The sequence below is a fragment of the Cherax quadricarinatus genome, chromosome 3, assembly GCF_038502225.1.
Source record: "Cherax quadricarinatus isolate ZL_2023a chromosome 3, ASM3850222v1, whole genome shotgun sequence".
Classification (NCBI taxonomy): domain Eukaryota; kingdom Metazoa; phylum Arthropoda; class Malacostraca; order Decapoda; family Parastacidae; genus Cherax; species Cherax quadricarinatus.
Genome location: NC_091294.1, coordinates 74569672 through 74595787, shown reverse-complemented (window position 1 = coordinate 74595787; position 26116 = coordinate 74569672). Strand labels below are relative to the sequence as shown.

The 26116-nt window shown below is 40.9% G+C and overlaps 1 protein-coding gene across 4 annotated transcripts in view; it reads left to right on the top strand.

Annotated features, from left to right (window-relative positions):
• SLO2 (slowpoke 2) overlaps positions 1-26116 on the top strand; it is a gene marked incomplete at its 3' end in the record, with an annotated part of 260978 nt that overhangs the window by 154220 nt on the left and 80642 nt on the right. For all 4 annotated transcript variants that reach the window (XM_070092471.1, XM_070092465.1, XM_070092460.1 and 1 more), the window contains 2 exon segments: positions 10460-10613; positions 20761-20866. In XM_070092471.1, coding sequence (XP_069948572.1) covers positions 10460-10613; positions 20761-20866 — 260 coding nt within the window.

Here is a 26116-nt window from a genome sequence, read left to right as displayed (position 1 = left end):
CAGTTCTTGCAGCTAGCCAAGGAGGGTCCCTTGCTGGATCAGGAACTTGCATTTTGGTAGCAAAGTGTTCAGCAAAGAGGTCCGCCTTCTCTTGACTACTAGTAGAGGTGGTCCCATCCTGTCGATTTAGAGGTGGAATAAGTTCATCAGGCAGATAACCTTGTCTGTCCTTGACCAGGGACCACCAGGTTTTGGAGCCTACCCTACCTGATGCTAACTTTCTTTTAGTGTCCACCTCCCATTTAGCAATGGCCCACTTTTGAACATCACCCATATGCCTACAGGCTTGCATGTGCAAGTTCCTGTTATAGGTGGTAGGATGTCTCTTATACCTTCGCCATGCTTTGTACTTAGCAGTAGCAGCCTCTCTACAACGAAAGCCAAACCAAGGCTGATCTGTAGGCTTTGTCACATATTGCCGGTGAGGAATGTGTTCTTGTTGCAGATTAAGGATGTGTCCAGTGAAGCCTTTCACTTGGTTGTCAACATCCCCCTGGAGAAGAGCATTCCAGTCGGTGGTGGCGAGCTCAGAGCAAAGGGCTGGCCAATTACCTCTTTCCCATAGCCAGGTTGTGCGTGTGGACTCCTCACCTCGTTCTGTTGGGATCTTAAGTGTGGTAAAAACAGCCTTGTGGTCAGACGATCCAACGTAGCCGAGGGGTTGACAAGTGACTATGCCTTCTGCCAGATCACTCACTACTGGGTCAAGGGAGGAGCCAGAGATATGAGTAGGGAAATCAACAAAGTTTCTCATGTCAAACACTGCAAGAAGGTCATCAAAGTCCCTCTGTATAAGGTGCTGGTTGAGGTCACCAACAATTATAATATGTTGACAGTTGTGTTGTAGCAGAATGGAGTCAATATTTTCCATTAGGAAGTTGATAGGGTCTGCATGTTGCCACTGAGGTCTGTACATTGCACATGCTAGTACAGAGGTACTAGTGTTTATACAGAGCTTGAAGAACATCATTTCAAGATGTGTAGGGGTGGCAACATCTATGTGCTGGGCATGAACACTTTTAGAGAAGCACACAGCAACACCACCTCCTTGCCCTTGCCTGTCTCTTCTCATCCATGAGGTGTAGCCAGCAATTCTTGCAAAATTTTCTGGAGTCCTGTCATCCAAAAATGTTTCAACAACAGCTATCATGTCTGGACGTCGAGTGTTCACAAAGCTATGTGTGAGCTCTCCAACATTAGTAATGAAACCTCTAATGTTGGCCGACAGGATGCTGATAGACTGGCTCCTCATGATGAAGTGGTCAGCTTGAGGTGGTGGGTGTGTAGGGAATGTAAGGTGCCTGCCCTTGAGAGAGGTAGGGTACTGAGGCAGCTGCAGGGATGTAGGTCTGTGGTCTTGTATAAGGCCCAATCCCACCTGCTGGGCTGGGATAGGAGTAGCTAAGTGGGTGACGTGTGAGAGTGTTTACCAATTCAGAGATCCTGCTGGTTTGTTCTGAGAACAGGTCTCTAAACAGGTGGCCCTGTCTGTCAAGTTCCTTTTTCTTCCGACACTGGTCCTCCTTATGTCCTTTCTTGTAGCAGTAGTTACACCTGGTATCTCGCAGGCAGTTGTTGGCAGAGTGCCCCTTCCGGTGACAGCGAGAGCACAGCCTAGGTGCCTGGGAGGGTGGACTAGGATTTGTTGCACCTCCTGTGTTTCGCAGATTTGTCCTCAGATTCTGCCGCTGGAACTGTGTTAGTGGAGGGTGAGACGGCTGTAGATGTCTTCCTCCTCCACGTCCTCCACGTCCTCTGCCCCGTCCTCTACCAGTTCTCTCTCTCTCTCTCTCTCTCTCTCTCTCTCTATCTCTCTCTCTCTCTCTCTCTCTCTCTCTCTCTCTCTCTCTCTGTCGCTATGACCGTCATCTTTGACTTGCAGTTGTCCAGTCCTCCACTTGCTTCCCACTTCTCCCAGTTTATCGTATTACAGACGAACACACACATAACCCGCACATAGGTAAGAGGAGCTTACCACGACGTTCCAGTCTGACTTGGACCATTTACAAAGTCACACACGACTCTGTAAATGATCTAAGTTGGTCCGAAACGTCTTGGTAAGCTCCTCTTACCTACATGCGGGTTATCTGTGCAATGTTCTAGTTACGGTATTGTTCCTTTTGTTCATTATAAATGAAATTTCCCGTGAATTGTGGATCGTTCATCTCTTCTGAATATTGTTTTAAAAAACCATTGTTGGTTTCCCATCTGGTTTTATTGTTTTATTGTTAGGTAAGACACATATGCAACAGTTAGGTATCTTTATTATGAAACGTTTCGCCTACACAGTAGGCTTCTTCAGTCGAGTACAGAAAAGTTGATAGAAGCAGAAGATACTTGAAGACGATGTAATCAGTCCATCACCCTTAAAGTTGTTTTATTGTTTTATTGTTAGCAACCAATAACAATTTCTTTATCAACTTTTCAATTAGCTCTGGGATTTTGTTGTTCTTATTTCTTTGTATTTTGTCTCTAGCATTCGGTTTATTTTTTTTTCTTACAGATTTAAATAAAAGATTAGGTTCCACTTTTTTTTTTCCTGTCTTTTATTTACTTTTCAAAATTCCTTTCTTTCCCTCCTCCTTACATTCGTATTTTGATTACTAGCTTATTTGCGTCTTGTTTGCGTCTTGTTTGCGTTTTGCTTGCGTCTTGTTTGCGTCTTGTTTGCGTCTTGTTTGCGTCTTGTTTGCATCTCATTTGCGTCTTGTTTGCGTCTTGCTTGCGTCTTGTTTGCGTCTTGTTTGCGTCTTGCTTGCGTCTTGTTTGCATCTCGTTTGCGTCTTGTTTGCGTCTTGTTTGCGCCTTGTTTGCATCTCGTTCGACCCTTGTTTGCGTCTTGTTTGCGCCTTGTTTGCATCTCGTTTGCGTCTTGTTTGCGTCTTTTTTTGCGTCTTGTTTACGTCTTGTTTGCGTCTGTGAACTGGCCCCGCTTGCTATGCTGAAAATCTTTTAATTTGCATAATTCACCTTTTTTCCCTCTGTTATCAGAATAAACTATTAATTTTCAATATGTTACAACAATTTTATAAACATTAGTTTTATTAATATTACTGTATATCTCACTTTCTCTAAAATAACTCCTCCAAACATTGTATTTCTCTCTTTTTCTCCTGCTCATATATATTCTATTATCTCTCTCAGACGTGGCTATTTCAGCAATAACTTTTCTATTGTGTTTGTACGAAGCAAATACAGGATTTTTTACTTGTATTGTCACTGTATTTAGATTTCATGTCAGTGTTTCTCTCAAGGCCGTTTCCACTTTGCGCTTATAACTCCTTGTAATTTGTCATGTAACTTGTAATATCACGTAACTTGTAATATCATGTAACTTGTAATATCATGTAACTTGTAATATCATGTAACTTGTAATATCATGTAACTTGTAATATCACGTAACTAGTAATATCATGTAACTTGTAATATCATGTAACTTGTAATATCATGTAACTTGTAATATCATGTAACTTGTAATATCACGTAACTAGTAATATCATGTAACTTGTAATATCATGTAACTTGTAATATCATGTAACTTGTAATATCATGTAACTTGTAATATCACGTAACTAGTAATATCATGTAACTTGTAATATCATGTAACTTGTAATATCATGTAACTTGTAATATCATGTAACTTGTAATATCACGTAACTTGTAATATCATGTAACTTGTAATATCATGTAACTTGTAATATCACGTAACTTGTAATATCATGTAACTTGTAATATCACGTAACTTGTAATATCACGTAACTTGTAATATCACGTAACTTGTAATATCACGTAACTTGTAATATCATGTAACTTGTAATATCACGTAACTAGTAATATCATGTAACTTGTAATATCATGTAACTTGTAATATCATGTAACTAGTAATATCATGTAACTTGTAATATCATGTAACTTGTAATATCACCTAACTTGTAATATCATGTAACTTGTAATATCACGTAACTAGTAATATCATGTAACTTGTAATATCATGTAACTTGTAATATCATGTAACTTGTAATATCATGTAACTTGTAATATCATGTAACTTGTAATATCATGTAACTTGTAATATCACGTAACTTGTAATATCACGTAACTTGTAATATCACGTAACTTGTAATATCATGTAACTTGTAATATCACGTAACTAGTAATATCATGTAACTTGTAATATCATGTAACTTGTAATATCATGTAACTTGTAATATCTAGTAATATCATGTAACTTGTAATATCATGTAACTTGTAATATCACCTAACTTGTAATATCATGTAACTTGTAATATCACGTAACTAGTAATATCATGTAACTTGTAATATCATGTAACTTGTAATATCATGTAACTTGTAATATCATGTAACTTGTAATATCATGTAACTTGTAATATCATGTAACTTGTAATATCACGTAACTTGTAATATCATGTAACTTGTAATATCATGTAACTTGTAATATCATTTAACTTGTAATATCACGTAACTTGTAATATCATGTAACTTGTAATATCATGTAACTTGTAATATCACGTAACTTGTAATATCACGTAACTTGTAATATCACGTAACTTGTAATATCACGTAACTTGTAATATCACGTAACTTGTAATATCACGTAACTTGTAATATCATGTAACTTGTAATATCACGTAACTTGTAATATCATGTAACCTGTACTACTGTCATGTAATTTGTAATATTGTGTGACTCGCACATAGGAGAGAGGAGGTTCCGACGACGTTTCGGTCCGACTTGGACTATTTGCAGAGTTTGTAAATGGTTGAAGTCGGACCGAAACGTCGTGGTAAGCTCCTCTCTAAGTGAGGGTTATTTGTGTATTGTAACAATCACTGTATTGTGCCTCTTTGTTTTTCTGGTTCATTTTAAGTTTAAGAGGCACGTAAGTTCCCTCGTCTTCTAATAACAGGTTCATTTTTCCACTATAATCTACCTCGTCCATAATTACTATCGTATTTGCTTTGTTTCGTAAGGTGAAGTCCAGGATCTTTCCTTAATTTATGGTATAACTTAACAAATCTTTGAGGACAATTGTGTTGCACAACTCAGACCTCTGCAACACAATTGTCCTCAAAGATTTGTTAAGTTATACCATGAATTAAGGGAAGATCCTGGACTTCAACTTACGAAACAGACAAAGGAAATGTGATAGTAATTATGGACAAGGTAGATTGTAGTGGAAAAATGAACTTGTTATTAGAAAACGAGGGAACTTACGTGCCTCTTAAACTTAAGTTTACCGTTCGAGTGTTACGTTTTCTTCTCTTCAGTAGTATTTATCAACACATTCTACTTCCAGAAGGAGAATCATCAGTTATGTCTGTTTAAAAATTATTTTTTTGTGAAGTAAGTGGCCAGGTCAGCCGTTAACGGTGCGTTGCCTACTTCCACTTTCGTTACCTTCATGTACTCACCAAATTATGGTTACAGGGGTCGATTCATAGCTCTTGGCCCCGGTTGATTCATGTGTTGATGCAAGGTAATGATTCCGTATATTTTCAGTTTCAATCTTATAAGCTGTCACGTTTATTTCTCTGTAGATGGAATTCTTAATTCCTTTATCTTCCCTCTTATCTGGGTTACTTTTTATCAATAATTCCCTTATTGTATCATGTAATTCCTCAACTAAACTCCCGAGATTATCTAAATGCTGAGTTAATTGATTGATTTCCATATTTTTTCATTTTGGAATTCTGCCAATGGAATTTCAACATTTATTTTATTTTAATTACTGACGCATATATTGGTGCTTGTACCAATATTGTCACTCTCCTTCATGTTTCTCCTCCATCCTGTCTGTTCTCTTCTCTGCGTATTCTTCATCCTGTCTCCTCTCCACTGACTCTTCTCCATTCTGTCTCTACTTTCTCTTCTTCATCCTTTTTCTTCTCTATCTTTACACCATTCTGTCTCTACTTTGTGTCTTAATCCTGTTTCTTCTCTACTGTGTCTTCTCCATCCTATCTCTAATCTACTCTGTCTCTTCTCCATCCTGTCTTTTCTCTACTCTTTCTTCTCAGCCTCTCTCTTCTCCATCCTATCTTTTCTCTACTCTCTCTTCTCCAGCCTGTCTCTTCTCCATCCTGTCTTTTCTCTACTCTCTCTTCTCCATCCTGTCTTTTCTCTACTCTCTCTTCTCCATCCTGTCTCTTCTCTACTGTCTCTTCTCCATCCTGTCTTTTCTCTACTCTCTCTTCTCCAGCCTGTCTCTTCTCCATCCTGTCTTTTCTCTACTCTCTCTTCTCCATCCTGTCTTTTCTCTACTCTCTCTACTCCATCCTGTCTCTTCTCCATCCTGTCTCTTCTCCATCCTGTCTTTTCTCTACTCTCTCTACTCCATCCTGTCTCTTCTCCATCCTGTCTCTTCTCTACTCTCTCTTCTCCATCCTGTCTCTTCTCCATCCTGTCTCTTCTCTACTCTCTCTACTCTCTCTACTCCATTCTGTCTCTTCTCCATCCTGTCTCTTCTCTACTCTCTCTACTCCATCCTGTCTCTTCTCCATCCTGTCTCTTCTCTACTCTCTCTTCTCCAGCCTGTCTCTTCTCTACTGTCTCTTCTCCATCCTGTCTTTTCTCTACTCTCTCTTCTCCAGCCTGTCTCTTCTCCATCCTGTCTCTTCTCTACTCTCTCTTCTCCATCCTGTCTCTTCTCTACTGTCTCTTCTCCATCCTGTCTTTTCTCTACTCTCTCTTCTCCAGCCTGTCTCTTCTCCATCCTGTCTTTTCTCTACTCTCTCTTCTCCAGCCTGTCTCTTCTCCATCCTGTCTCTTCTCTACTCTCTCTTCTCCATCCTGTCTCTTCTCTACTGTCTCTTCTCCATCCTGTCTTTTCTCTACTCTCTCTACTCCATCCTGTCTCTTCTCCATCCTGTCTCTTCTCTACTGTCTCTTCTCCATCCTGTCTTTTCTCTACTCTCTCTACTCCATCCTGTCTCTTCTCCATCCTGTCTCTTCTCTACTCTCTCTTCTCCATCCTGTCTCTTCTCTACTGTCTCTTCTCCATCCTGTCTTTTCTCTACTCTCTCTTCTCCAGCCTGTCTCTTCTCCATCCTGTCTTTTCTCTACTCTCTCTTCTCCAGCCTGTCTCTTCTCCATCCTGTCTCTTCTCTACTCTCTCTTCTCCATCCTGTCTCTTCTCTACTGTCTCTTCTCCATCCTGTCTCTTCTCTACTCTCTCTTCTCCATCCTGTCTCTTCTCTACTGTCTCTTCTCCATCCTGTCTCTTCTCTACTGTCTCTTCTCCATCCTGTCTCTTCTCTACTCTCTCTTCTCCATCCTGTCTCTTCTCTACTCTCTCTTCTCCATCCTGTCTTTTCTCTACTCTCTCTTCTCCATCCTGTCTCTTCTCCATCCTGTCTTTTCTCTACTCTCTCTTCTCCATCCTGTCTCTTCTCCATCCTGTCTCTTCTCTACTCTCTCTTCTCCATCCTGTCTCTTCTCTACTGTCTCTTCTCCATCCTGTCTTTTATCTACTCTCTCTTCTCCAGCCTGTCTCTTCTCCATCCTGTCTCTTCTCTACTCTCTCTTCTCCATCCTGTCTCTTCTCTACTGTCTCTTCTCCATCCTGTCTCTTCTCTACTGTCTCTTCTCCATCCTGTCTCTTCTCTACTCTCTCTTCTCCATCCTGTCTCTTCTCTACTCTCTCTTCTCCATCCTGTCTTTTCTCTACTCTCTCTTCTCCATCCTGTCTCTTCTCCATCCTGTCTTTTCTCTACTCTCTCTTCTCCATCCTGTCTCTTCTCCATCCTGTCTCTTCTCTACTGTCTCTTCTCCATCCTGTCTTTTATCTACTCTCTCTTCTCCAGCCTGTCTCTTCTCCATCCTGTCTCTTCTCTACTCTCTCTTCTCCATCCTGTCTCTTCTCTACTGTCTCTTCTCCATCCTGTCTCTTCTCTACTGTCTCTTCTCCATCCTGTCTCTTCTCTACTGTCTCTTCTCCATCCTGTCTCTTCTCTACTCTCTCTTCTCCATCCTGTCTCTTCTCTACTCTCTCTTCTCCATCCTGTCTTTTCTCTACTCTCTCTTCTCCATCCTGTCTCTTCTCCATCCTGTCTCTTCTCTACTCTCTCTTCTCCATCCTGTCTTTTCTCTACTCTCTCTTCTCCATCCTGTCTCTTCTCCATCCTGTCTTTTCTCTACTCTCTCTTCTCCATCCTGTCTCTTCTCCATCCTGTCTCTTCTCTACTCTCTCTTCTCCATCCTGTCTCTTCTCCATCCTGTCTTTTCTCTACTCTCTCTTCTCCATCCTGTCTCTTCTCCATCCTGTCTCTTCTCTACTCTCTCTTCTCCATCCTGTCTCTTCTCCATCCTGTCTCTTCTCTACTCTCTCTTCTCCATCCTGTCTTTTCTCTACTCTCTCTTCTCCATCCTGTCTCTTCTCCATCCTGTCTTTTCTCTACTCTCTCTTCTCCATCCTGTCTCTTCTCCATCCTGTCTTTTCTCTACTCTCTCTTCTCCAGCCTGTCTCTTCTCCATCCTGTCTCTTCTCTACTCTCTCTTCTCCATCCTGTCTCTTCTCCATCCTGTCTTTTCTCTACTCTCTCTTCTCCATCCTGTCTCTTCTCAATCCTGTCTCTTCTCTACTCTCTCTTCTCCATCCTGTCTCTTCTCCATCCTGTCTTTTCTCTACTCTCTCTTCTCCATCCTGTCTCTTCTCCATCCTGTCTCTTCTCTACTCTCTCTTCTCCATCCTGTCTCTTCTCTATCCTGTCTCTTCTCTACTCTCTCTTCTCCATCCTGTCTTTTCTCTACTCTCTCTTCTCCATCCTGTCTCTTCTCCATCCTGTCTTTTCTCTACTCTCTCTTCTCCATCCTGTCTCTTCTCCATCCTGTCTTTTCTCTACTCTCTCTTCTCCAGCCTGTCTCTTCTCCATCCTGTCTCTTCTCTACTCTCTCTTCTCCATCCTGTCTCTTCTCCATCCTGTCTTTTCTCTACTCTCTCTTCTCCATCCTGTCTCTTCTCCATCCTGTCTCTTCTCTACTCTCTCTTCTCCATCCTGTCTCTTCTCCATCCTGTCTCTTCTCTACTCTCTCTTCTCCATCCTGTCTTTTCTCTACTCTCTCTTCTCCATCCTGTCTCTTCTCCATCCTGTCTTTTCTCTACTCTCTCTTCTCCAGCCTGTCTCTTCTCCATCCTGTCTTTTCTCTACTCTCTCTTCTCCATCCTGTCTCTTCTCTACTCTCTCTTCTCCATCTCATAACAAATAATTCTTCAGTCTAGTTTCAGTTTGATTACATTATTTTTCTCGTGTATAAAATTCTTTATCTCTCTTCTTTAAGAAATTAAATCATATATGTTAATATATAAAAAATTAACGAATGTGTTTTTCTCATTGTGTTCATCTTTTTAATTTCGTTTATTTTCGTGTGATAACTAACCATCCTGGGTTCGTTTCCCTGAGAAACCATTCAACAGGTCGGTCTTTATCCTCCTCACTTATCATTTATGAGTGTTTATTATTGCTTTACTTTACCCTGACCTCTCCTGTAAGTTCTTGTCTAATTACTACGTCATTAGTGCCTTGAACTAATTTTTTGGTCGCTAGATTTTCTTAGTAATTCTTCCTTTTACTCACTTTATCGCCTAATTGACCCATTGTGAGTGTACTTATCTGGCCTATGTCATTCTAAAACTGACGTTTGTTTTTCTTTCTTATATATGTAAAGTAAAAGGACACAAGTGCAACTAATGTGACATTTATTGTGGCAACGTTTCGCTCTCCACGAGCTTTATCAAGCCATTATATATGAATAGCCATTCCTTGCCATTCTGCATGTTTTGCTATTCCCTGTGTTCTGTCTCTATACTGTTGCACTTTCTGTGGCTTTTCTGCAGCTCGGATTAAAGCGAAACTTTCTCTGTGTTAACTTCTCACAGCTCCTCCTGTTAGGTATGAACTCTGTTGTTGGCTGCAGGTACTTTCTAACATGGCACTCCATGTCCTGGGCTGCCTGACCAGTCAACTTCCCCTCTCACTGGGGTCCATTTTGAAGGTCCATAATCCATCGTTAGTTCTTCTTCCGCAATCTGGTCTATTTGTACTTCCTTCTTATTACTCCACTACCATTTCTACCAAGTATTCAAAGCCTGGCTGGCAAACCTCTCGCTTCACACGTGGAGGGCCCGGGTTCGATTCCCGGCTGGGTGGAAACATTTCGACGCTTTTCCTTACACCTGTTGTCCTGTTCACCTAGCAGCAAGTAGGTACCTGGGTGTTAGTGGACTGGTGTGGGTCGCATCCTGGGGGACAAGATTAAGGACCCCAATGGAAATAAGTTAGACAGTCCTCGATGACGCACTGACTTTCATGAGTTATCCTGGGTGGCTAACCCTCCGGGGTTAAAAATCCGAACGAAACCTTATCTGAGCTTGTGTGTGTGTGTGTGTGTGTGTGTGTGTGGCGATAAAACAGACTGTCTCAGGGCTACATCTGTGTTACAGAGACCCGCCGTCCGTCCATCTTGCCGGTGCCAGACATGTTCACGGGTTCTAACCTGAACATCTCCGGACACGAGCGAGGCAGTGAGGAAGCATCAGGCGAGAGTGATGACGAGGTTGACGATGTTCCTTGGAGGTCACCCTCGGAGATGATCGCGTGAGTACCCCTTGACACACACACACACACACACACACACACACACACACAAGAAAGATAGAGGGAAAAAATTAAGAAGGAAAATCTTACTTTAAAAAATGAGATAGATTTAAATGCCTATATAAAGAAGACAGATTTAGATAAGTCAAGAATTAATAAAAAACAAAGATGGGATAAAAGGTCTAGAAGAAACTAAAACCAAATTAAAATACCTGCGTAGGAATAAACAAAACAAAAAACGGGTAACGGGAGCAGCTATATCAGGACTCCCCAAATAATCTTCAATAAAAAGCTTTGAAAACGAGGTGAAAAAGCTAGAAGACTATAAAGCTAAAACAGAAGACAGTTATGTAGAGATAACTAGAGAGAAGAAAGAAGTGGAACAACGGATAGGTTTTGTTTAGGAGATTGTATTTAGGACTAAAGATGGTCACGAAAGAAAGAGAGAGCAATTAATTCTAAGCTACTGAGAGAAAATATTGATACAAGAAGCTATTATTGGTTTTAGCTGTGCTGAAAAAAATCAAATTTAGTGTCTTGGCATCATTTTTATACGATAATATTATTATAATTAAAATAAGCGCTAAACCTACGAGGGCCAGACAGCTTGTACGATAATTATATTCATCCTACTCTTGAGAGCATGAAAGGTGACGTTTAGACTCACAGATGTCGTGAGGTATTTGCTGATAGTAAGACAAGAAAGATATCTGTAGGTTAGGTTAGGTTAGGTTAGGTTAGGTTAGGTTAGGATAGGTTAGGTTAGGTTAGGTTAGGTTAGGTTAGGTTAGGTTAGGTTAGGTTAGGATAGGTTAGGTTAGGTTAGGTTAGGTTAGGTTAGGTTAGGATAGGTTAGGTTAGGTTAGGTTAGGTTAGGTTAGGTTAGGTTAGGATAGGTTAGGTTAGGTTAGGTTAGGTTAGGTTAGGATAGGTTAGGTTAGGTTAGGTTAAGTTAGGATAGGTTAAGTAACGTTGGGTTAGGTTAGGTTAGGTTAGGTTAGGTTAGGTAAGGTTAGGTTAGGTTAGGTTAGGTTAGGTTAGGTAAAGTCAGTTCATGTTCGTCAGGAAACATCACACGTGTTTCCTGACGCGCGTTTTAGTCATTTGAAGACCCACCACTGGAACTTTGGTCAACTGACCAAGGCCTTCCACTGGCTTACCGGTCCATCCCTTTAAAAATAAAGGTATCTGTAGGGTTTGTTGACTGGAAGGAAATGTATTTTGTCCAGTTTTTTTTCAGAATGATTCTTCCACTGGGAGAGGATTCCAGTTAGCTTGTTTCTCAGGACGTGAAGGAGAAAGTACGATAGTTAGTTGAAGATTGAGACACATATGGGAATCTTTAGTGAGGAAACGTTTCGCCACACAGTGGCTTCATCAGTCCAATACAAAGCAGAAAGGTGTAAGAAAAGGAGGAGTTTGAGGTATTCAGTCCCTCAGCCTGGAGTCGATGTATTCAGTCCATCATTTCTACAAAATTGATATTGTGTATATGGCGTAAGGCTTTCGATAGAGTTCCACATCAGAGACCTTTGAGGAAACTTAAGGCACACGGAATAGGAGGAGAAATTTTTTCCTGGATAGAGGCATGGTTGACGAATAAGCAGCGAAGAGTTTACATAAATGGGGAGAAATCAGAATGGGGGCACGTCACAAGCGGTGTTCCACAAGGACCAGTGTTGGGCCCCTTGGTGTTCACAATTTACATAAACGATATAGATGAGGGAATAAATAGCGACATAAGCAAATTTGCTGATGACACCAAAATAGGTCGTCCAATTCATTCTATTGAGGACACTAGAGCACTCCAGGATGATTTGAATAGACTGACGCAATGGTCAGAGAAGTGGCAGATGCAGTTTAATATAGACAAATGCAAAGTGCTAAATGTTGGACAGGACAATAACCATGCCACATTTAAACTAAATAATGTAGATCTTAATATTACTGATTGCGAAAAGGATTTAGGAGTTCTGGTTAGCAGTAATATAAAACCAAGACAACAGTGCATTAGTGTTCGCAATAAAGCAACTGAATTCTTGGCTTCATATCAAGAAGTATAAATAATAGAAGTCCTCAGGTTGTTCTTCAACTCTATATATCCTTGGTTAGGCCTCATTTAGACTATGCTGCTCAGTTCTGGTCACCGTATTACAGAATGGATATAAATGCTCTGGAAAACGTACAGAGGAGGATGACAAAGATGATCCCATGTATCAGAAATCTTCCCTATGAGGACAGACTGAGGCCCTGAATCTGCACTCTCTAGAAAGGCGTAGAATTAGAGGGGATATGATTGAGGTGTATAAATGGAAAACAGGAATAAATAAAGGGGATGTAAATAGAGTGCTGAAAATACCTAGCCAAGACAGAACTCGCAGCAATGGTTTCAAGTTGGAAAAATTCGGATTCAGGAACGACATAGGAAAGCACTGGCTTGTTAATAGAGTTGTGGATGAGTGGAACAAACCTGACTAGCTTGGGCTACCAGGTCTGGTGCCGTGCTCCTTCCTTAAGTGGAAGTGACCTGACTAGGTGGTCAGTGTTCTAGGCCGGGGGGTGGCATGGACCTGCTTCGCATGGGTCAGTAGGCCTGTTGCAGTGTTCCTTCTTTCTTATGTTCTTTGGTTCAATAAAGATTCCCATACGTTGCGTAAGTGCCTCAATATTCAACTTGTCGGTTTTTAACCCATTTATCACACCATAGTTAGCGTGTGTATCGTCTTGTATGCCTCGAAGTCTTTGAATGATAGCTTCAAGCAAGTCTGTCCTCAGACGGGCAGACAATCTGAAAATCGTCACAGTGTTGCGGGAGAAGCTGGGATCATGGTGAAGGTAGTGTGTAGGTCAGGAGATCCCAAAGGAATCACTGGAACTCCTGTTCCAGAGTCAGGCAACAGGGGGTTGCCCGAAAGTGACAGACTCTGAATGTAGCCACGCAGGGATCGTCAGCGAGTGTAGCAGATTGTACAGAAAGATTATTTTCTAAATAACAATAATAATGACCTTTAGATCCCTACTATCGAGTCCATCAGGATAATGTTTTAACAGTTAACTATGATAAACGACCCCAGAGTAAATAAAGGTATGTATGAGTGACCAACAGATTGCTAAATGACAGCCACTGGACCAAAGTGGCGCCCACTCACTGGTGTTGTCTGGACCCTAGCTGAATACACGCTTCCGTTAGCAGAGAAGAGTGATGCCAAATCAACCCATTGACTAACTCACTGGAGGCCAGCGGTGAACCTCTCGTTTGACTTCTATCACCTTAGAATCATATTACTCATCTGGGACTCTCCTCTCCACTGGCATGTTCAGTCCCCAGGCCAGAGGCAGACATGGAACTTATGGGTCAGAGTTCAAGGTAAACACAAAGGACAGTATTTAGTTTCATCTCTACATGTCGTGTCAGTCCGAGAGATGCGAAGATCACCCATTACAGTCATGACAGCGAAAGCCTGTAGAAGAACTTGCGAAAAATCCCCAAGGGCACATTGACGTAAAAATAATGCGAAGTAGAGACACAGTTCACAGATATTAATTCTCATGAGCGTTTTAGATAAAAACATCAGTTCATCAACAGGCTGTCAGAACTTTCATCAACAGCTAGAAATATTCTGTGTTGATTCATTCTGCTTCTAACATGTGAAAAAATGTACTATTACCCTACAAGCTGGGGCAAAACAGCTCCCAGTGAAAGGCGTCACAGCTAAGTCCACACCAGCAACTGCCGACAAACAGTCGAGAAAGCGTAATTAATGTATCGGAATTAGTTGGCCGGCGTTTATGTGGACGAGCAACGAGCAGCTGAGCTCTTCTACCTTCACAGGAACACCAGCTATATCTAGGAACTTTTGGTGTTTCTACCAGAGCATGTAATGCCATCCTGCCGTGACGTGGTGACTGTGCTTAGTGATGGTCGCCTTAACCAAAATCCAACATAACTTAAGAAATCGTAATGACACGATTGCAAACAAACCATACCCCCGGCCGGGATTGAACCCGCGGTCATAGAGTCTCAAAACTCCAGCCCGTAGCGTTAGCCACTAGACCAGCTAGCCACAATAAGATTCATCCAACTAGGTATATTTCTACACCATAGGAAGGTTAGCACAGGCACCTCTGTGACCACAAATGCACCTAGTTGGTTGAATCTTATTGTAGCTAGCTGGTCTAGTGGCTAACGCGACGGGCTGGAGTTTTGAGACTTTATGACCGCGGGTTCAATCCCGGCCGGGGGTATGGTTTATCCAACATAACACACTGATAATGATTGTTGTTGATGGTCACCTTAACCAGACTCCAACATTGTTGTTGTTGATGGTCGCCTTAACCAGACTCCAACATTGTTGTTGTTGATGGTCGCCTTAACCAGACTCCAACATTGTTGGTGTTGATGGTCACCTTAACCAGACTCCAACATTGTTGGTGTTGATGGTCACCTTAACCAGACTCCAACATTGTTGTTGTTGATGGTCACCTTAACCAGACTCCAACATTGTTGTTGTTGATGGTCGCCTTAACCAGACTCCAACATTGTTGTTGTCGATGGTCGCCTTAACCAGACTCCAACATTATTGTTGTCGATGGTCGCCTTAACCAGACTCCAACATTATTGTTGTCGATGGTCGCCTTAACCAGACTCCAACATTGTTGTTGTCGATGGTCGCCTTAACCAGACTCCAACATTATTGTTGTCGATGGTCGCCTTAACCAGACTCCAACATTGTTGTTGTTGATGGTCACCTTAACCAGACTCCAACATTGTTGGTGTTGATGGTCACCTTAACCAGACTCCAACATTGTTGTTGTTGATGGTCACCTTAACCAGACTCCAACATTGTTGGTGTTGATGGTCACCTTAACCAGACTCCAACATACCCTGAACATGTATTTAATAATCATTAGATCATGACATGCATATACATAATAATATAATATAATTCCTATAAGTATTTTTAAATCTGGAAGAACAATATATATAAAGAAAACTTGAGAGGCACCACTAATAACAAAATACATAAATTATTATTGCAGTTGATCATCATCATCTCGACTACGAATTATTATGAAAATACTTATATGACAGTCTTAAAAATACATGAAATATAAAGAACACAATAAAAAAAAATGATAATAATAATAATAATAATAATAATAATAATAATAATAATAATAATAATAATAATACAAACAGCTGTAATACATTACAGGTGTGAAGAAATCAGCCTTTTTCTGGAATATAAAAATATTTGCATGTAATATAATGAAAATGAGAACGTTTGTGTTTGTGATGTCAGAGTGTAGCAGGTGTGTAGCAGGTGTGTAGCAGGTGTGTAGCAGGTGTGTAGCAGGTGTGTATAGTAGGTGTTTATCAGGTGCGTAGCAGGTGTTTATCAGGTGTTTATCAGGTGTTTATCAGGTGTATATCAGGTGTTTATCAGGTGTGTGTAGCAAATGTGTGTAGCAGGTGTATATTAGGTGTGTAGCAGGTGTGTAGCAGGTGTGTAGCAGGTGTGTAGCAGGTGTGTAGCAGATGTGTGTAGCAGATGTGTGTAGCAGATGTGTACCAGATATGTAGTAGATTTGTGCCAGGTATGTATCAGCTGTGTAGCAGGTGTGTACCAGGTATGTAGTAGATTTGTACCAGCTATATATCAGGTGTGTACCAGGTATGTAGCAGGTGTGTACCAGGTATGTATCAGGTGTGTACCAGTTGTGTAGCAGGTGTGCACTAGTTGTGTGCCAGGGGTGTAGCAGGTGTGTACCAGTTGTGTATCAGGGAGTGTAGTAGGTGTATACCAGGTGTGGTAATGATGTACCAGGTGTGGTAATGATGTACCAGGTGTGGTAATGATGAACTACTTACCTACTTGTGCTTACCTATTTGTGGTTGCAAGGATCGATTCACAGCTCTTGGCCCCGCGTCTTCACTGGTCGCTACAAGGCCCAGTCTTTCCCTCCTCCATGAGCTTTGTCATACCTCTTCTTAAAGCTATGTATGAATCCTGCCTCCACTACATCATTCTCCTGACTGTTCTACTATCTGACAACTCTATTAATGAGTCACAGGGCTGTGACTGATTAGTAATAGAGTTTCCGACTTCCAGCTGTGACTCTTTGTTGCTGTGTCACATCTCTGATCCACCTTGTCATTTCCCCATAGTATTTTATATGTCGTTATCATGTCCTCCTATCCCTCCTCTCCTCCAGCGTTGCCAGGTTGAATTCCCTTAACCTCTCCTCGTAGGACATACCCCCTTAGCTCTAGAGAAAGTCTTGTTGCAAACCTTTTCACTTTCTCTAATTTCTTGACGTGCTTGACCAGGTGTGGGTTAAATACTGGTGCTGCATACTCCAGTATGGGCCTGACGTACATGGTGTGCAGTATCGTGAATGATTCCCTACTCGGGTATAGAAACGCTATTCTTAGGTTTGTTATGCGCCCATATGCTTCATCAGTAATTAGGTTGATGTGCGCCTCAAGAGATGTGCTCGGTGTGATTCTCACCCCAAGATCCTTTTCATTGAGTGAGTGTTGTAGCATTTGACCTCTTAAGCTGTACTCCGTCTGCAATTTTCTTTGTTCTTCCTCAGGCTTCAGCGACTCTGGGCTGTAATTTAATGCAGCCTGTCTGTCTCCTTTCTTAAAAAATTGGGACAACAATCTCTGTCATTCACACCTCAGGCAGTTGCCCTGTTCAGATAGATTTATTGAAGATTGTTGTTAGTGGCATACACAGTGCATCTGTTCCCTCTCTCATGACCCAAGGAGAGATATTATCTTGGCCCACCGCCTTCGAGGTATCACGTTTCCCAAGAAGTTTCTCCACCTCCTCCTCGGTTGAGTACAGTGTGTCCAGCACTTGCTGGTGCACCCTACCACCTCGGTTTGCTGAAGCATCTCTGTCTCTACTGTGAATACCTCTCTGAATCGTGAGCTAAGCCTCTCACATACTTCCTGCCCTGTGAGCTCCCCTCCTTCCTTCTTCAACCTGATTACCTGGTCCTTGACTGTTATTTTCTTTCTGATGAGGCTGTATAACAACTTTGGATTAGATTTGGCATTTGATACTACGTAATTTTCGCATTGGCAGTGGGCCTCTCCCCTTATACATGCATATTCACATCAGGCTCTTCGGTTCAACTCCCAGTTTTCCTGGGTCCTTTGCCTTCTTTGTTTTTTTCCATACTCTAGCACACTTGGCTTTGGCCTCCCCACACTTACTGGCAAATCATGGACTCACTCTGATCTCTCCATTGTTTCTGTTGCCCCTAGCAACGAACTTCTCCACTGCCTCCCTGTGCTTTGTGGTCACATGTTCCATTATATTATTTACTATCTTCTCTTCTAGTCTCGTACCTGTGTAGTCTCCTTTTCAGAGGCGGCTTCTCCCTTCCTTCTCGTACTGCTTCACTCTCCATTGTTAACTCTACTATGTATTCGAAACTCAAGACCACATGATCGCTAGTGCCTAGGGGTCTCTCGTGTGTGTGATATCCTGTATGTCTAAACTGTTCAAGGTGAATACAAGGTCCAGGCTTGCTGGTTCATAATCACCTCTCTCTTTCTCTCATTCTCTCTCTCTCTGGTTATGTCCCTAATATGCTCATTCAAGTTTTCCAGTACTGTCACATCTCTGGTCCCCCATGTGGATCCAGATATTCCCAATCTCCTTATGGTTGAAATCCCCTGTAATGAATAACTTTGCCCTGCTCATGTGACCCTTCTGGCAACCTCAGCTAATGGGTCCACCATTGCTCTGTTGCTCTCACTGTATACTTGTGTTGGTCTCCTCCTGTTCAGTGGTGGGTTGTTCATCACTCCTATCATCACTTTTGAACCCCCAGGTTGAAGTGTTATGTAGTAATTTGCTACTCCTCTGACTAGTCCTTCCATTTCCTCAAAACTCCATTGGTTTTAGATGAGCAGTGCAACTCCTCCTTCCCCTCTGTTCTCCTTGTCTTTCCTCAGGATTTGATATCCAGACGGGAAGATCGTGTCTGTTATCATCCCTGTGAGCTTTGTCTCTGTGATTGCTATGATGTCTGGGGATGTCTCAGATATTCTTTTCTGCTACGTCACTCCTTTGATTTGTTATTCCATCTGCGTTGGTATAACATACCTTAAGCTTCCTTTCTAGATCTGTGTTCTGAGGGTGCGAGGGATTGATTCAGGCAGGTCTGGATTTTGTGGTAGGCTGCTGTTGCGATGGTATTAGTGCTGGGGAAGGGGGAAAGGATTGTGGGTGTGGAGCGTGGTTTGGTTCTGGTTATTGTGTGTGGTTGGTGTGGGGTGGTAGGAGTTGAGGGGATGCTGTGGGTGGTTCTGTGGAAAATTGTTTGTGCTCCTATGTCTGTCGATGCCTACCTTGTCCCCCCTTTCTGCCTCTGGCGCCGTGTATGTGTGTGAGTGTACTCACCTATTTGTGGTTGCAGGGGTCGGTTCATAGCTCCTGGCCCCGTAACATCCCTGTGATTCATCTGAGTCTTCAACTTCCAATTGTGACCCCTCGTTGCTGTGTCCCATCTCTAGAACATCCTGTCTCTGTCCACCCTGTTGATTCCTCTCAATTTTTATATGTCGTTATTATTTCCCCCCCCCTATCTCTCCTGTCCTCCAGTGTCGTCAGGTCGATTTCCCTTAACCTCTTCTCGTTGGACATGTCCTTTAGCTCCGGAACTAGTCTCGTTGCAAGCCTTTGGACTTTAATTTTTTGACGTGCTTGACCAGGTGTGGGTTCCAAACTGGTGCTGCATACTCCAGTATAGGCCTGACGTACACAGTGTACTGAGTCCTGAACGATTGCTTACTGAGGTGTCGGAATGCTGTTCTTAGGTTTACTAGGTGCTCATATGCTGCAGCAGTTATTTGGTTTTGTTTGTGTATAATGTCAGTGTGTAGCAGATGTGTTAATAACGAACGTGTGAGTGGTGTTAGTATGTACCAGATGTTGTAATAATGGACGTGTGTGTGGTGTTAGTATGTACCAGATGTTGTAATAATGGACGTGTGTGTGGTGTTAGTATGTACCAGATGTTGTAATAATGGACGTGTGTGTGGTGTTAGTATGTACCAGATGTTGTAATAATGGACGTGTGTGTGGTGTTAGTATGTACCAGATGCTGCAATAATGGACGTGTGTGTGGTGTTAGTATGTACCAGATGCTGCAATAATGGACGTGTGTGTGGTGTTAGTATGTACCAGATGCTGCAATCATGGACGTGTGTGTGGTGTTAGTATGTACCAGATGTTGTAATAATGGACGTGTGTGTGGTGTTAGTATGTACCAGATGTTGTAATAATGGACGTGTGTGTGGTGTTAGTATGTACCAGATGTTGTAATAATGGACGTGTGTGTGGTGTTAGTATGTACCAGATGTTGTAATAATGGACGTGTGTGTGGTGTTAGTATGTACCAGATGCTGTAATAATGGACGTGTGTGTGGTGTTAGTATTTACCAGATGCTGCAATAATGGACGTGTGTGTGGTGTTAGTATGTACCAGATGTTGTAATAATGGACGTGTGTGTGGTGTTAGTATGTACCAGATGTTGTAATAATGGACGTGTGTGTGGTGTTAGTATGTACCAGATGTTGTAATAATGGACGTGTGTGTGGTGTTAGTATGTACCAGATGTTGTAATAATGGACGTGTGTGTGGTGTTAGTATGTACCAGATGTTGTAATAATGGACGTGTGAGTGGTGTTAGTATGTACCAGATGCTGCAATAATGGACGTGTGTGTGGTGTTAGTATGTACCAGATGTTGTAATAATGGACGTGTGTGTGGTGTTAGTATGTACCAGATGCTGTAATAATGGACGTGTGTGTGGTGTTAGTATGTACCAGATGCTGCAATAATGGACGTGTGTGTGGTGTTAGTATGTACCAGATGTTGTAATAATGGACGTGTGTGTGGTGTTAGTATGTACCAGATGTTGTAATAATGGACGTGTGTGTGGTGTTAGTATGTACCAGATGCTGCAATAATGGACGTGTGTGTGGTGTTAGTATGTACCAGATGCTGCAATAATGGACGTGTGTGTGGTGTTAGTACATACCATTTGTTGTAATAATGGTCGTGTGTGTGAGGTGTCGTCAACGTGTACCGAGTGTAGCAATAACGTTTATGTCGGCAGGATCGTCAAGGGTTTCCCACCAGTGTCTCCATACATCGGTGTGAGTCCAACACTCTGCTACCTACTGAAGGAGAAGAAACCCCTCTGTTGCCTGCAGCTTGCTCAGGTAGGTACCAACTCTCTCACTACGACTCTACTGCATACCTAACCAACGTAGAGCCTTACATTGTAGTTTGCCAGCTCACTCATAGATGGCTTCATGTAAAGTGCTGCATAAAACAATAGTAATTTAAATAGCATATTAAATTCCCCCGTCTTCTAATAACATGTTCATTTTTCCACTATAATCTACCTTGTCTATAATTACTATCACATTTGCTTTGTTTCGTAAGGTGAAGTCCAGGATCTTTCCTTAATTCATGGTATAACATAACAAATCTTTGAGGACAATTTGTGTTGCAGAGGTCTGAGCTGTGCAACACAATTGTTCTTAAAGATTTGTTAAGTCATACCATGAATTAAGGAAAGATCCTGAACTTCACCTGACGAAACAAAGCAAATGTGATAGTAATTATGGACAAGGTAGATTATAATGGAAAAATTAATAAGTTATTAGAAGACGGGGGAACTTAGGTGCCTCTTAGAAGGTTATGTCCAGATAAGAAATGCTTTTATCACATTCCTGAGTCATAGTGTTAGTGTATTCATCACTGTAAATACTCTCTCGTGAAACTGAGACATAATGATAAGACAGTGTTGTAGTGCACTTATTATAAAGTCTACTGTTATTTACAAGATTATTTTAATTTTGTAGACGTTGTCATGGCTCACGAAATCGTAATATCACGACTGCTAACAAAACACGGAGCGGTTGGGGGTTTGAACTCATGGCTATGGAGTAGTAAAACTCCAAGCCAGTGGTTAACGCACTGGCCTGTAAGTATTACGACTCACCATGGGTTCGAACACCACCCGTTCTGTGTGTTTTTTCCTTGTAGACGCATTTACTCATTTGAACATTATAGCTCCATCAAAAATAGAGGTGATACATAATCAGAATAACTTGATTTAAATTATAAACTAAGTTACTGAGCTTCATAGAAGTGAGCTGGAGACGTGAAGTGACATGCTTGACAACCTGAAGCTCAACACTGTAAAATAACATACAACCTCACGAACCTTAGAGGTGATTGAGACACTTATGCAACGTATAGGAATCTTTAGTTTTTTCTCTCATTTCTGGTCACCGTATTACAGAATGGATATAAATGCTCTGGAAAACGTACAGAGGAGGATGACAAAGTTGATCCCATGTATCAGAAATCTTCCCTATGAGGATAGACTGAGGCCCTGAATCTGCACTCTCTCGAAAGACGTAGAATTAGGGGGGATATGATCGAGGTGTATAAATGGAAAACAGGAATAAATAAAGGGGATGTAAATAGCGTGCTGAAAATTTCCAGCCATGACAGGACTCGCAGCAATGGTTTCAAGTTGGAAAAATTCAGATTCAGGAAGGATATAGGAAAGCACTGGTTTGGTAATAGAGTTGTGGATGAGTGGAACAAACTCCCGAGTACAGTTATTGAGGCTAAAACGTTGTGTAGTTTTAATAATAGGTTAGATAAATAAATGAGTGGGTGTGGGTGGATGTGAGTTGGACCTGACTAGCATGTGCTACTGGGTCTGGTGCACTGCTCCTCCCTTAAGTGACGTGTCTGACCTCACTTGGTCAAGGCATTGTCTTAAACCAGTGAGCGAATTGGAGCTGCCTCGCATAGGCCAGTAGGCCTGTTGCAGTGTTCCTTCTTTCCTATGTTCTTAAAACTGAAAACAATGTAATTACAGATGAGATGAAAATTAACCCTTTCATATTGTTAAATAAATCGGTTTTTCATGTTAATTATTATTTGTGAAATAAAAACGGTTTATACTGCTAGATTAGTTTTGAATTTGCAGTAAATCTGTGCCAAATATTTTAAAAAGAATTCTTCAGTAAAGGATTTATCACCTTAATGTTTATATATTGAGTGGAGAACCTGCGTTATGTTTATTGTATTTAACATATTGTATTTAACATGTTGTATTAAACATATGAAGGTTATTATAACCTTGTGTGTTTTGATTGTTTCACTGCGCGTCGATATTAATTTTCTTCCTGGACTAACCATACCACGGATGGGGTTTGAACCCGCGGTCAAACCCCTGGACGAGTTAGTTTAACTTGCGAGTACAGTAATTCCAAGGACACATTGCGAACAGATCATGGAATGGGTGGGGTTCGAACCAGTGGCAAGCTAGTCCTAAAACTGGTAAACTAGTGTGTCAACCACTGAATTATACATCACTAACAAGCTTCAAGAATCATGCTAGACCGGCTTGGTCTGGTGGTTAACACACTGACCTTCAAGATTTAGGAATCACGCGCCATAGTTCAACCCCCACCCGTTCCCTGACTTGTAGAGCCATGTGTGTGTGTGTGAGTATGTGTGCATGAGAGACGGAACTCCTATACAAGATAGAGCAGAGAACGACCTTGTGTTTATAGCACTCAGAAAAAAAATTAAGCTCTCTTCCCAGGGCACAAAGTAATATACTGAATATAATGATTGATTTAAGGAACAGAAATGTAAAAATGTCACTTTAATTCTTTCAGAACACAAAAACTGCTTTTGATTTTTTACAAAGTAATTCGACTTATTAACATAATATCATCACACCAACCTGTTCACATAGTATCATCACATCAACCTATTCACATAGTGTCATCAACCTGTTCACATAGTATCATCAACCTGTTCACATAGTATCATCACATCAACCTATTCACATAGTATCATCAACCTGTTCACATAGTATCATCAACCTGTTCACATAGTATCATCAACCTGTTCACATAGTATCATCACATTAACCTGTTCACATAGTATCATCAACCTGTTCACATAGTATCATCAACCTGTTCACATAGTATCATCACATTAACCTGTTCACATAGTATCATCATATTAACCTGTTCACATAGTATCATCATATTAACCTGTTCACATAGTATCATCAACCTGTTCACATAGTGTCATCAACCTGTTCACATAGTATCATCACATTAACCTGTTCACATAGTATCATAACCTGTTCACATAGTATCATCAACCTGTTCACATAGTATCATCAACCTGTTCACATAGTATCATCAACCTGTTCACATAGTATCATCAAGCTGTTCACATAGTATCATCAACCTGTTCACATAGTATCATCGACCTGTTCACATAGTATCATCAACCTGTTCACATAGTATCATCAACCTGTTCACATAGTGTCATCAACCTATTAAAATAGTGTCATCAACCTGTTCACATAGTATCATCAACCTGTTCACATAGTATCATCGACCTGTTCACATAGTATCATCAACCTGTTCACATAGTATCATCAACCTGTTCACATAGTATCATAACCTGTTCACATAGTATCATCAACCTGTTCACATAGTATCATCAACCTGTTCACATAGTATCATCGACCTGTTCACATAGTATCATCAACCTGTTCACATAGTATCATCAACCTGTTCACATAGTATCATCAACCTGTTCACATAGCATCATCCACCTTGTTCATATAGTATCATCAACCTGTTCACATAATATCATCAACCTGTTCACATAGTATCATCAACCTGTTCACATAGTATCATCAACCTGTTCACATAGTATCATCAACCTGTTCACATAGTGTCATCAACCTGTTCACATAGTATCATCTCATTAACCTGTTCACATAGTATCATCAACCTGTTCACATAGTATCATCAACTTGTTCACATAGTATCATCAACCTGTTCACATAGTATCATCAACCTGTTCACATAATATCATCAACCTTGTTCACATAGTATCATCAACCTGATCACATAGTATCATTAACCTGTTCACATAGTGTCATCAACCTGTTCACATAGTGTCATCAACCTGTTCACATAGTGCCATCAACCTGTTCACATAGTATCATCAACCTGTTCACATAGTGTCATCAACCTGTTCACATAGTATCATCAACCTGTTCACATAGTATCATCTCATTAACCTGTTCACATAGTATCATCAACCTGTTCACATAGTATCATCTCATTAACCTGTTCACATAGTATCATCAACCTGTTCACATAGTATCATCAACCTGTTCACATAGTATCATCTCATTAACCTGTTCACATAGTATCATCAACCTTGTTCACAAAGTATCATCAACCTGTTCACATAGTATCATCAACCTGTTCACATAGTATCATCAACCTGTTCACATAGTATCATCAACCTGTTCACATAGTGTTATCAACCTGTTCACATAGTATCATTAACCTGTTCACATAGTATCATCAACCTGTTCACATAGTGTCATCAACCTGTTCACATAGTATCATCAACCTGTTCACATAGTGTTATCAACCTGTTCACATAGTATCATTAACCTGTTCACATAGTATCATCAACCTGTTCACATAGTGTCATCAACCTGTTCACATAGTATCATCAACCTGTTCACATAGTATCATCAACCTGTTCACATAGTATCATCAACCTGTTCACATAGTATCATCAACCTGTTCACATAGTATCATCAACCTGTTCACATAGTATCATCAACCTGTTCACATAGTGTCATCAACCTGTTCACATAGTATCATCAACCTGTTCACATAGTATCATCAACCTGTTCACATAGTATCATCAACCTGTTCACATAGTATCATCAACCTGTTCACATAGTATCATCAACCTGTTCACATAGTATCATCAACCTGTTCACATAGTATCATCAACCTGTTCACATAGTATCATCAACCTGTTCACATAGTATCATCAACCTGTTCACATAGTATCATCAACCTGTTCACATAGTATCATCAACCTGTTCACATAGTGTCATCAAAGCGCAACTTTCTATATTCTAGAATATTAACCTAAATAAACAATACATTGTAGCCACGTATGATCTCAGAATCAATAAACATGACATTGTAGCCACGTATGATCTCAGAATCAAGAAACATGACATTGTAGCCACGTATGATCTCAGAATCAAGAAACATGACATTGTAGCCACGTATGATCTCAGAATTAAGAAACATGACATTGTAGCCACGTATGATCTCAGAATCAAGAAACATGACTTTGTAGCCACGTATGATCTCAGAATCAAGAAACATGACATTGTAGCCACGTATGATCTCAGAATCAATAAACATGACATTGTAGCCACGTATGATCTCAGAATCAATAAATATGACATTGTAGCCACGTATGATCTCAACGTATGATTTTCATTTCATCTACACGTTTTATTTTGAAACTGGTTTTTCTGAATTAAGGAAATAATAAATTATATATGTCTCTGTAATATATAAATCCAT